The following is a 10579-nucleotide window of genomic DNA, read 5'->3' as shown; positions in this document are numbered from 1 at the left end:
TGTCCTTGTATAAGGCTAATGGGGTGCTTCAAAAACTCCTGCTGTACAATGAAAAGAAGAGACAGAAGACTGGAGGGAAGGAGTTAATTACATGTATTGATTAATGGATAGGGTAAACAGACGAAAATCAATAAACCTGAGCCAGGCTGCCCCAGAGTGCTCCCATGCCTGGGCTCTGTCTGCTAAGAGGGTCAGAGGCAGTCTTTCCTGGTCAGTGCCAGGATGGAGCCAGTCCTGGGCCAGGGTGCTCAGGCCTCCATATGGATTGCCCTGGTGGGTGACATCAGCATGGGCTACAGATCAGTCCTAGGATCCCGCTTATCACTCGCTATTGGCCTGGGCCTCAGTGCCTGTGCCTGCCCAGCCATATGGGTGCAATGGCCTGCCTGAGAGGAGAGGACACTGGGGAGGGGGAGAAGGCCTGGCACAGTGCTAAGGAAGATGGAAGCAGCAAAGAAGGCTGTGAACACAGCCAGCATGCATGCTCAGATGATGTTGTTCTCCTGGATCTTCTCTCCCAAGTAAAAGCGGGTAAAGAGGAAGGGGCTCAGGTTGATGGTCTGGAACCTGCCCTTCAGTACCATCTCTGCTACAGCTCGCCCAACGCCAGGGGCCTGCTGGAGCCCGTGACCACTGAAGCCAGTAGCAAAGTACATGTTGACAACTAGCGGGTGGGGGCCCACCACGCCATTCTGGTCAAAGGTGTTGTAGTCGTAATAGCCAGCCCAGGCGCTCTGAACCTGCGGGTGCACAAAACACTGGGGTTCTCAGGAAGCCTGTAGCCACACTCCATCCTCACTCCTCCTCAGGGGTCAGCACAAAGTACCCTCTACCTGCTGCTGAGGGGTCTATGGGATGGGATGTGTCCAAGAAATTCCTTAGCAGTTGTGACATGGAGGGACTACGGCAGTCACAGGTCCGAGGGGACCAATGTGCTCCACTGTCATCTGTCCCATCCAATGTCCAAAAATAAAAAGGAAAACCAGCCCTTGCCAGTTACCTTCAGAGTCTCAAAAGCTGGGACCCTCAGGGCCAAATGGGGCCACACCTTGTCCTGGAAGAAATCATGGTCCACTTCCAGGTTCGCCGGGTCCGGTTCTTCCTGCTGGAGTGAGAGGTGGGGACAACGCTTACATTGCCTGGGACACAAGGACAGACCCAGACTTGTTTAACAATCCCTGTGCAGGTAGGGGATGGGGAGAAATGGTCCCAGTTCAAATCTGGAGGGGGCTCTAATATCAATTAACACAGCACACAGCCCCCCAAAAAAGGCTGATTCTTTTTCTTTTTTTTTGAGATGGAGTTTTGCTCTTGTTGCCCAGGCTGGAGTGCAATGGCGCAATCTTGGCTCACTGCAACCTCAGCCTCCCAGGTTCAAGTGATTCTCCTGCCTCAGCCTCCCAAGTAGCTGGGATTACAGGTGCCCAGCACCACGCCCAGCTAAGTTTTGTATTTTTAGTAGAGACGGGGTTTTGCCATGTTGGTCAGGCTGGTCTCAAACTCCTAACCTCAGGTGATCCACCTGCCTTGGCCTCCCAAAATGCTGAGATTACAGGCATGAGCTACTGTGCCTGGCCAAAGCCTGATTGTTTCGTGACAATTATTCTATGTCTCCTTGCCAGCATGTCCCGCCCCACTCAGCTTACCTCAGTGGGGCTACGACCACCTAGGTAGTTGCTACCTAATCCTTCCCGGCGAAAATAGGCTCCACTGGTGTCTGCAACAAGCGGAGTCTCTAGGCCTGGTCCCTGGGGGCAGTGCCACACATACACATACCTGCCACAACCAGTGCGGTTACGAACTGCAGAAACAGCATGGCCGGCAACCCTCCCCAACCCCGTCCGCCCCGCACCCCACACACCCTCCCCAACCCTGTCTACCCCGCATCCCCACACGCCCTCCCCAACCCCGTCCACCCCCACCCCCACACACCCTCCCCAACCCTGTCCCCACACACACACACCCTCCCCAACCCCATACACACACACACACCCTCCCCAACCCCATACACACACACACCCTCCCCAACCCCATACACACACACACACCCTCTCCAACCCCATACACACACACACACCCTCCCCAACCCCATACACACACATACACCCTCCCCAACCCTGTCCACCCCCACCCCCACACACCCTCCCCAACCCTGTCCCCCCACACACACCCTCCCTGACCCCATACACACACACACACACACACCCTCCCCAATCCCATACATACACACACCATACACACACCTTCCCCAACCCCATACATACATACACACACCTTCCCCAACCCCATACACACACACACACCCACCCCAACCCCGTCCCCCCACACACACACCCTCCCCAACCCCATACACACACACACACACAACCCCGTCCCCACACACACACACCCTCCCCAACCCCATACACACACACACACCCTCCCCAACCCCATACACATGCACACACACACACACACACACACCCTCCCCAACCCCCCCACATACACTCTCCCCAACCCAGCACACACACACACACACCCTCACCCTCCCCAATCCCATACACACACACACACACCCTCCCCAACCCCCCCATACACTCTCCCCAACCCAGCACACACACACACACACCCCCTCCCCAACCCCATACACATGCACACACACACACACACCCTCCCCAACCCCTCCACATACACTCTCCCCAACCCAGCACACACACACACACACACACACACACACCCTCCCCAACCCCATACACATGCACACACACACACACACCCTCCTCAACCCCACATACACACACACACACACCCACCCACTCTCCCCAACCCCATACACACACACACACCCACCCACTCTCCCCAACCCCATACACACACACACACACTCCCCGACCCCATACACACACACACACACCCCAACCCCATACACACACACACACACACCCTCCCCAACCCCATACACACACACATACACTTTCCCCAACCCTACACACACACCACACACACACACACACACACACCCTCCCCAACCCCATACACACACATACACTCTCCCCAACCCCATACACACACACACACACCCTCCCCAACCCCACACACACACACATACACACTTTCCCCAACCCCATACACACACACACCACACACACACACACCCTCCCCAACCCCATACACACACAGTCTCCCCAACCCCATACACACACCACACACACACACACACACACGCTATCCAACTTTGATGTCATTTCTTTCTCACCAACCTCCTCAGCTGTCCGGAGGGCAGTTACCTTTTCCTCGGCTCCACAGGTAGCTTGGTGCCCTGCAGGGTGCCAGGCGGCCCCTCTCCAATACCAGCCAGCGCTGCGATTTGCGAAGACCAGGCTCCGGCTGCGTTGATCACAATGGCGCATTCCACAGGCTGGTACTCCAGGCTGCGGTCCATCTTCACCTGCAGACACCAGAGGGTGAGGGGTGGGAAGGCCCGGACCACACACCAGGCACCCTGAGAGATGCACTGCTTCCTGAGCCTTAGTTTACCCATACTGGAAAGTGGGTCAAACAAAACCAAAACAAGGAGAGTCACTACCTTCCCTGTCCCTCCATTTTGGTAAAGGACATCACAGACTAGAAACTTACATGGACTTCATGGATCCTTTTCAAGACCACCGCTTTGTCATCTGTGGTCAACATGCGTTGAGATGAAGAGAGAAAACCTGCAGAGAAGAAAATGAAAAATAGGCCGTAGAGGTGCTGAAGAGGAATGAAATGGGGATTTCACCGGTTTCTTAAGGAAAGAAAGCTGGAAGGATGGGAGCTTTCCCACAGACACTGAAGCAAACAGAGATGAGGGAGCTGGCATGAGCTTGGCCACACTCTGACAGGACAGTGCTCAGGTGCAATCATCAAGCAGATCACAAGTCACAACGCAGATCAGTGAGAAGCCCAGGTCAAGATGCCTAGGACCTGCTCTCGGGGAGACCCCTTTCCCCCTCCAGCCCTTGCTTAGCTTGTGAGTGAGAAGATAAGACCTAGTCTAGGCCTATGCCCCGGTTGCTAGAGGAAACAAGCTCTGACTCACGTGTCACCTCTCCCTGGCAGAAAAGGACTCCCAAGGACTGGACCTTTCGCCGAAGCCCCTGGAGCAGACACCAGGGGTCAAACCAACCTTCGTCCTCCATCCCTGTGATAAGAAAAAGAGAACTCACAAAGAGGGATGAGGACTTCTGCTCTTGGATTGTATTTCCTGTGCCCCGCAACCCCTCTCTAGGGCTTGTAAGCCGGGGAAGGTCATCTTAACCAACTGAACCACAGAGACAAAGCCTGATGAAGGACAGAGAACTACCACGGCCCAGGGCAGTTCCCGTGACACAGGAGGGAAGCGTTCCTCCTTCAGCTTGGCTGTGGAGTACCGAGACTCCCAACGTGTAGCACCCCTTAGTCTCCATCTTCAGGAAAAAAGCTGTCCCCTCTGCAAGCAAGCCTCACCATAAGACGCCAAAGCCACTCCCTCTGTGTTTATCCAGGGAAACTTGTTCCGAAGCTGATCAGGAGACATCAGAGAAACTTTGGCTCCCTCCTGCCTGAGATAAACGTGTGGGTCAGTGTATGTGTGTCAGAGAGGGGAGTGTGCAGGGGGATGATGTATGGACCCCAACTCCACAAGTGGGGATTCTAGCTCAGTCATGTCACTTCTCTGCCCCAAATGCCCCTATTTTCCTCATTGCTGAGCGGCTGAAGACCAAGCCTCCTAGTCAGGCTCTTCAGCCTTGACTGCCTTTCCTTCCCTACTCCCTTGTCTCCCTTCAGCACACAGAGCTCCCTGCTATCCCAGTCTATTCCATGACTTCTTTTTTTTTTTTTTCAATGAGTCTGGCTCTGTCACCCAGGCTGGAGTGCAGTGGCACGATCTCGGCTCACTGCAACCTCCTCCTCCCGGGTTCAAGCGATTCTCCTGCTTCAGCCTCTGGAGTAGCTGGGACTACATGCACACGCCACCACACCCAACTAATTTTTGTATTTTTAGTAGAGATGAGGTTTCACCAGTTGGCCAGGCTGGTCTCGAACTCCTGACCTCAGGTGTTCCATCTGCCGTGGCCTCCCAAAATGCTGGGATTACAGGCATGAGACACTGCACCCAGCCTATTCCATGAACTTTCACAACGAGGTGGTAACCTTGTTCCCTCCACTCCTGCCTGGATCCACCTCCTCTCCACTCCTTGTACAATCCTGTTCCTGAGCACAGGTATCTCCTCTGGGACACTGTCCCTCAAAGGCAGCATAGCGGACACACCAACAGAACACTCACAAGCCCGACTGCTGGCTTCAAATAAAATCCTACCGCCACCACTTACTAGCGCCTTATGCCTCGGTTTCCTCATATGTAAAATGGGGATGTTCTGATGATTAAATGAGTTAATATCTGTACAGCATTTAGGGTATTAATTGATGTCACTGTGAGACTTGGTTGTTTGTTAAACAAACATACAAATAAAGCCTCTGGCCATATTGCATCACAAACATGCCCACCCTCACCTGACCATGAGAATCACTTAAGAGCAGGGGTTGCCAAGAGCAGGGGTTGCCAAATCCGACCTGCTGCCTGTTTTCATAAATGAGCCACACTCCTTCATTTGCACTTTTGTCTACGGCTGCTTTCATGCTGTGATAGCAGAGTGGTTGGAATAGAGACTGTACGGCCAGCAAAACCTAAAATATATACTATCTGGCCCTTTACAGAAAAAGTTTGCTAACTCCTGACTTAAGGTTCTTGTTAAAAACCCAGATTTGTGGGCTCCTTCCCTAGAGATTCTGGTTTATTAGGTCTGGGATGTGTTCCAGGTGGTTTTCATGATCTGACAAATTAGGAAGCACCTCGCAGTGTTTTGTCCATATCCGTGGTACAGCACTCCCAGGGCATTGCAGGTCTGTGTATTTTCTTCCTGACACACTGAGGTCCTAGACCGCAGGGATCTGTCTTATCAACTCCACTTTCTCACTTCCTAACCTGGTGCAGGAGTCACCCAACACCTTTGGCTGCCAAGCAGCTAAGAGGCTGTGCCAGGCACCCACCTCTGCACTTTCACGTTACTCTCCATGGCTGCAGCATCCTTTTCTGAAGCCAGCAAGAGGTAGCCCGAGGGGTTGAACTGGAGGTCCAGGGGAGGCGCATCGACTACGGCCAGGTACTCCTGTGTGCAGAGAGAAGCTCCTGAAAGAAACTGACTTAAGGATGCCAGAAAGAGTTTTCCTGCCTTCTTCCCCCACAGCTCCCCAGGCTCAGTGCCCCAGACCTTGCGGCACCACCACTAGGAAGAAAGGCCAGGGCCCCCCTCTCCTAGTTGGCTGACCCGTTCTTGCTCTCTGGCTACCTTGCTAGCTGGGCTGCTCCCCACTCTGGGCTAAAGGAGGGGTAACCACCCCAACATCCCGGATATCATTGCACCTACATTGATGTTCCGTAGAAAGCTGGCTGAAAAGAGGGAGAGCTGGATGTTCTCAGGCAATGAGAACTGCTGACAGATCCCACCTACTGAGAGCCCAGTGGAGGCCTGTGAATACTGTGGAAAGACAAGAAAAGTTGAGGTAGACCAGTACCCTATCACATGTGACTAGAATACTGCAATGAAAGCTTCGAGCTATACACCTAAAGTTGAAGGGGAGTCCTATTTGCAAGTCTATAATCTAAGACCCATGTGTAAGTCAACTTGAAGGCAATGGTGTTTAAAATCATTAGTAGCGGATGTGCAGAGCAGAGAGGGTCAGTCATCTGGAAAGAGCTGACACAGTGGTACAAAATGGTAATGGCCTGGAAGTCCAAGGGCAGGCGATTAACGTTTGATCTACCATTTGGAAAATGAAAGGTTATGATTGAAGTAAAGTAGCAAGACTCGTGGCTAGCTGGCAATGCAAACAGGAACACCTAAAGTGTAAAAACCAGCTGGGTGGGTGGCTCATGCCTGTAATCCCAGCACTTTGGGAGGCCGAGGCGGGCTGATTGCTTGAGTTCAGGAATCCGAGACCAGCTGGGCAACGTGGCAAAACCCCATTTCTATAAAAAATACAGAAATTAGCCAGGTGTGGTGGTGCATGCCTGTGGTCCCAGCTACTCTGGAGGCTAAGGTGGGAGGATCACTTGAGCCTGGGAGGTGGAGGTTATACTGTACTCCAGCCTGGGCAACAGAGCGAGACCCTGTCTCAAAATAAATAAATACAATAAAATGCAAAAAACCTCAGAAGTAACGGGACCCAAAATAAGCAAGTTGAGGGCTGGGAATGGTGGCTCATGCCTGTAATCCCAGCACTTTGAGAAGCCAAGGCAGGCAGATCACTTGAGGTTCGGAGTTCGAGACCAGCCTAGGCAACATGGTGAAACCTCATCTCTACTAAAAATACAAAAAATAGCTGGGCATCAGGGTGTGTCCCTGTAATCTCAGCTACTCAGGGGGCGGAGGTGGGATAATCACTTGAACCTGGGAGGTGGAGGTTGCAGTGAGCTGAGATTGTGCCATTGCACTCCAGCCTGGGTGACAGAGCAAGACTCTGTCTCAAAAAAAAAAAAAAAAAAAGAGAAAATTGAGACACTTAATTATAGCTTGAATGCAGGCTCTCATGACCAGAGCTATGAGATCTCGAAAAATCCAATATGGTGATATCTGCTTTCAAAAGAACAAACCCTATTGCCAAGCTTCCTGGTTCGACTGAGGAAGATCCTAGGAAAATTTCTCAACAAAGTCCAAAGCACAATCTCTGTCCGTTGGACCCCCCGAGATTGAGGTCTTCCCCTCCTCTCCTTCCCTTGTCGCTAGAGTCCTTAATAAAATGAGTCATCTTTCTTGCCCCACTCATGACTCTGCCCTACCCCAGACCTCACCGTGTGGTCCCGTTCCACCACTAGCACTCGAATAGCACCTCGTCTGCTCTCCAGCTTCTTCAGCCAATAGGCCACAGACAAGCCAAGCACCCCACCTCCCACGATCACCACATCTGAGTGCTCGGGAGGCAGGTGGCTGGTGTCTTGCAGTAGATCACAGGACCTTCCAGGCAGGATCGACTTGATCTTCTTCTTAATCTCAGACACCTTTCCATCCCAGTCTGTGGGATGTAGTTAGGGTCAGAGGGCCAAACATTTCCTTCCCACATGGTTGGGGGGTTGGAGGATGGGCACAGGAAAAGGTGAGCTAAACAGACACATGAGTTGGCAGTCCCCACTGTCAGCCCATCTCATAAGGTCACCTTGCACCCAACAGTGTTGCCACAGTTTTCTGAATAGTCCACATGCCATCAGTCTCCCTTTTCATGCATTGTGCCAAGCACTGCAAGATTCAATTTCCTAAAATTAATTATCTACATTACCTCCTGCATAGACCTCTCCTGATCCCAACTCACATATTCGACTGCACTGTCATCCCCACTTGGTTCTTCCAGGCCTTGGACCAAGAGGCCCTGGCACACCCCAAGTCACGGCACCCTCTGAAGCATGGCACCGCTAAGTGGTGCCATGCTTATCCTGGATATCCATCACCACCACCAAACCTACATTTATATCCTATCTATAATCAAGTTCTGCGGGCTCTGGCTTCCAAGTAACTCCTCAATCTGTCCCCTTTCTTCGTCTGCCACCGTCATCCTAGGCCAAGCCACTATCATCTCTCAACTGGACAAATGCAAAAGCATCCTAACTGTTCCCACCGATTCCCCGCTCCCATCCCACCCCCTGCTGTGAACATATTTACAATATAGCTAGAAATATCTTTTCAAAACACAAATTTAATCACAAACCCTCTTGCTTAAAACCCTCCAATGAGTTTTTCCATTACTCTAAGAACCAAAGTCCAAAGACTTAAACACAGCCTGTAAGATGCTGCACAATCTGGCTTCTGTTCATCTTATCCTCCCCTACACTCCAGGCCCTTTAGTTCCTTGATGGCACCTTATTTCCTCCCACCACAGGGAACCTACACATGCTCTCTGCTTTTAAACTGTGTCCACTTCCTTGCCTAGTTAATTCCTTGCTTGGGAAAGCCTTTCCTGACCCCCAGACCAGGTCAAACTCTACATGATCTCTTGGACACAATTGCAGTTTGTATTGTTACATACTCTAAAATCCATGAGGGGGGAGGCTGTGTTTACCTTCACCACTGAATCTCCAGCCTATCGCAACACCCGGCATATTCTAAGTGCTCAGTAAGTATCTTAAATAAATGAATCCTTTTGCCATTTCATACCTCACTCAAACTCTTCTCAGCAGCACTGGAATCTTTCTTTGGTCTGGCCTTAGCTTACCTGTCCACACTACATTTCATGCTACTACTCACACCGTCTATCTAGATGGCTTTTGCCAGTTCCTTGCATAAGAACAATATTTTTCTCCTAGTCTGCACTCAGTCATTTAGAGACTGGAACACACACTTTTCTTAAGCCAGTAAACATCCTCCAAGGCTGATCTCAGTTCCCACCTGCTCCATGTACTTCTACCGTTATACTAGCTAGCAGTACAAAGCATTAAGTTGAGTTCTAGCTAATCTTTTTTTTTTTTTTTTTTTTTGAGACGGAGTTTCGCTAAGTCGCCCAAGCTGGAGTGCAATGGCATGATCTCGGCTCATTGCAACCTTCGCCTTCCGGGTTCAAGCGATTCTCCTGCCTCAGCCTCCCGAGTACCTGGGATTACAGGAGCCCACCACCACACCTAGCTAATTTTTGTATTTTTAGTAGAGACGGTGTTTCACCATGTTGGTCAGGCTGCTCTCGAACTCTTGAGCTCAGGTGATCCACCCGCCTCGACCTCCCAAAGTGCTAGGATTACGGGCCCCGCGCCCGGCCTCTATCCAGTCTTGAACTGGCCTACTGTCTATTGAAATTTTCCCTCTCTAGGTATACTCTAGCCATTTTCCAGAACATTCACTGAATCCTGTCTTCTCTTCACTCCTTTACCGCAACAGCACTAAGTACAGCATCCTGAAGGACTTAATGCACATCTGTGCCACCGATTATCAATCAGTCTGACTGTAAGCTTAAATGGAGAATGATGTGAGACCTGCCACCTGAAAAGGGCCGCCTTGGGAGCCATACACCTGCACAGCCCCTACAAGCTCTGGTAGGTAAGCTTACCCCCTTCCCCAAGCCGACCCACTGTCCTGCCAGTGTGGGCCATGGTTTCGGGTCCTGAAGGACACACAGTCGGAGGTTGGGGACAACCCAGAACCACAATACCCTCTGTCGTCCTCAACTTTACCCAGAGAAAAGCCTCCTCTGCGCGTGCCTGGCCTCCGGGTCAAGCGGCCCCGGCCCATGCCGTGCGGCAGAACCCTCCGAATCATAGCCCCTCTGAGCCCGGACCCTCTGAAAGCTGCACTGCCGCCTCGCTATTATCGCAGCCGTCACTGCTCCGCGCCAAACGCCATTCAGACGAGCGCGCCAATTGGCCAGCGGCCCTCAGGGCTCTGCCCCGCCCAATGCTCTAGGTGGCCGTCTCCCCGTGACCTCTCCTGGAGCCCCACCCAGGCCCGCTCCCACCCGCCATTGGCTGGCCTTGCGATACGTCAGTCCTGCGCGCCCCCGGGCGGAGATGGGGAGGGCACCCGGCGTTCTGAGCGGAAGTACG

The 10579-nt window shown here is 52.2% G+C and overlaps 1 protein-coding gene across 6 annotated transcripts; it reads right to left on the bottom strand.

The window, feature by feature from the left end:
* Positions 1–76: 76 nt before the first annotated feature.
* On the bottom strand, positions 77–10564 carry FOXRED1 (FAD dependent oxidoreductase domain containing 1). Of its 6 annotated transcripts, none has more exons than XM_019036419.4 (11): positions 10211–10564; positions 7850–8070; positions 6426–6536; positions 6049–6167; positions 4465–4559; positions 4058–4159; positions 3616–3692; positions 3267–3427; positions 1647–1776; positions 1001–1105; positions 77–740 (listed from the first exon to the last, which is right to left on the bottom strand). In XM_019036419.4, exons 1-11 carry the CDS (start codon positions 10293–10295, stop codon positions 486–488), a joined length of 1461 nt encoding a protein of 486 aa, XP_018891964.3. In that variant the 5' UTR covers positions 10296–10564; the 3' UTR covers positions 77–485. The 6 variants fall into 6 exon arrangements, with proteins under 6 accessions (XP_018891964.3, XP_063549731.1, XP_055212326.1 ...); XM_063693661.1 differs by having other exon boundaries at positions 1049–1105; positions 10211–10484; XM_055356351.2 differs by having other exon boundaries at positions 1001–1102; positions 10211–10455.
* Positions 10565–10579: the final 15 nt, after the last annotated feature.

The sequence above is a fragment of the Gorilla gorilla genome, chromosome 9, assembly GCF_029281585.2.
Source record: "Gorilla gorilla gorilla isolate KB3781 chromosome 9, NHGRI_mGorGor1-v2.1_pri, whole genome shotgun sequence".
Classification (NCBI taxonomy): domain Eukaryota; kingdom Metazoa; phylum Chordata; class Mammalia; order Primates; family Hominidae; genus Gorilla; species Gorilla gorilla.
This window is presented reverse-complemented; position numbering and strand designations above follow the sequence as displayed.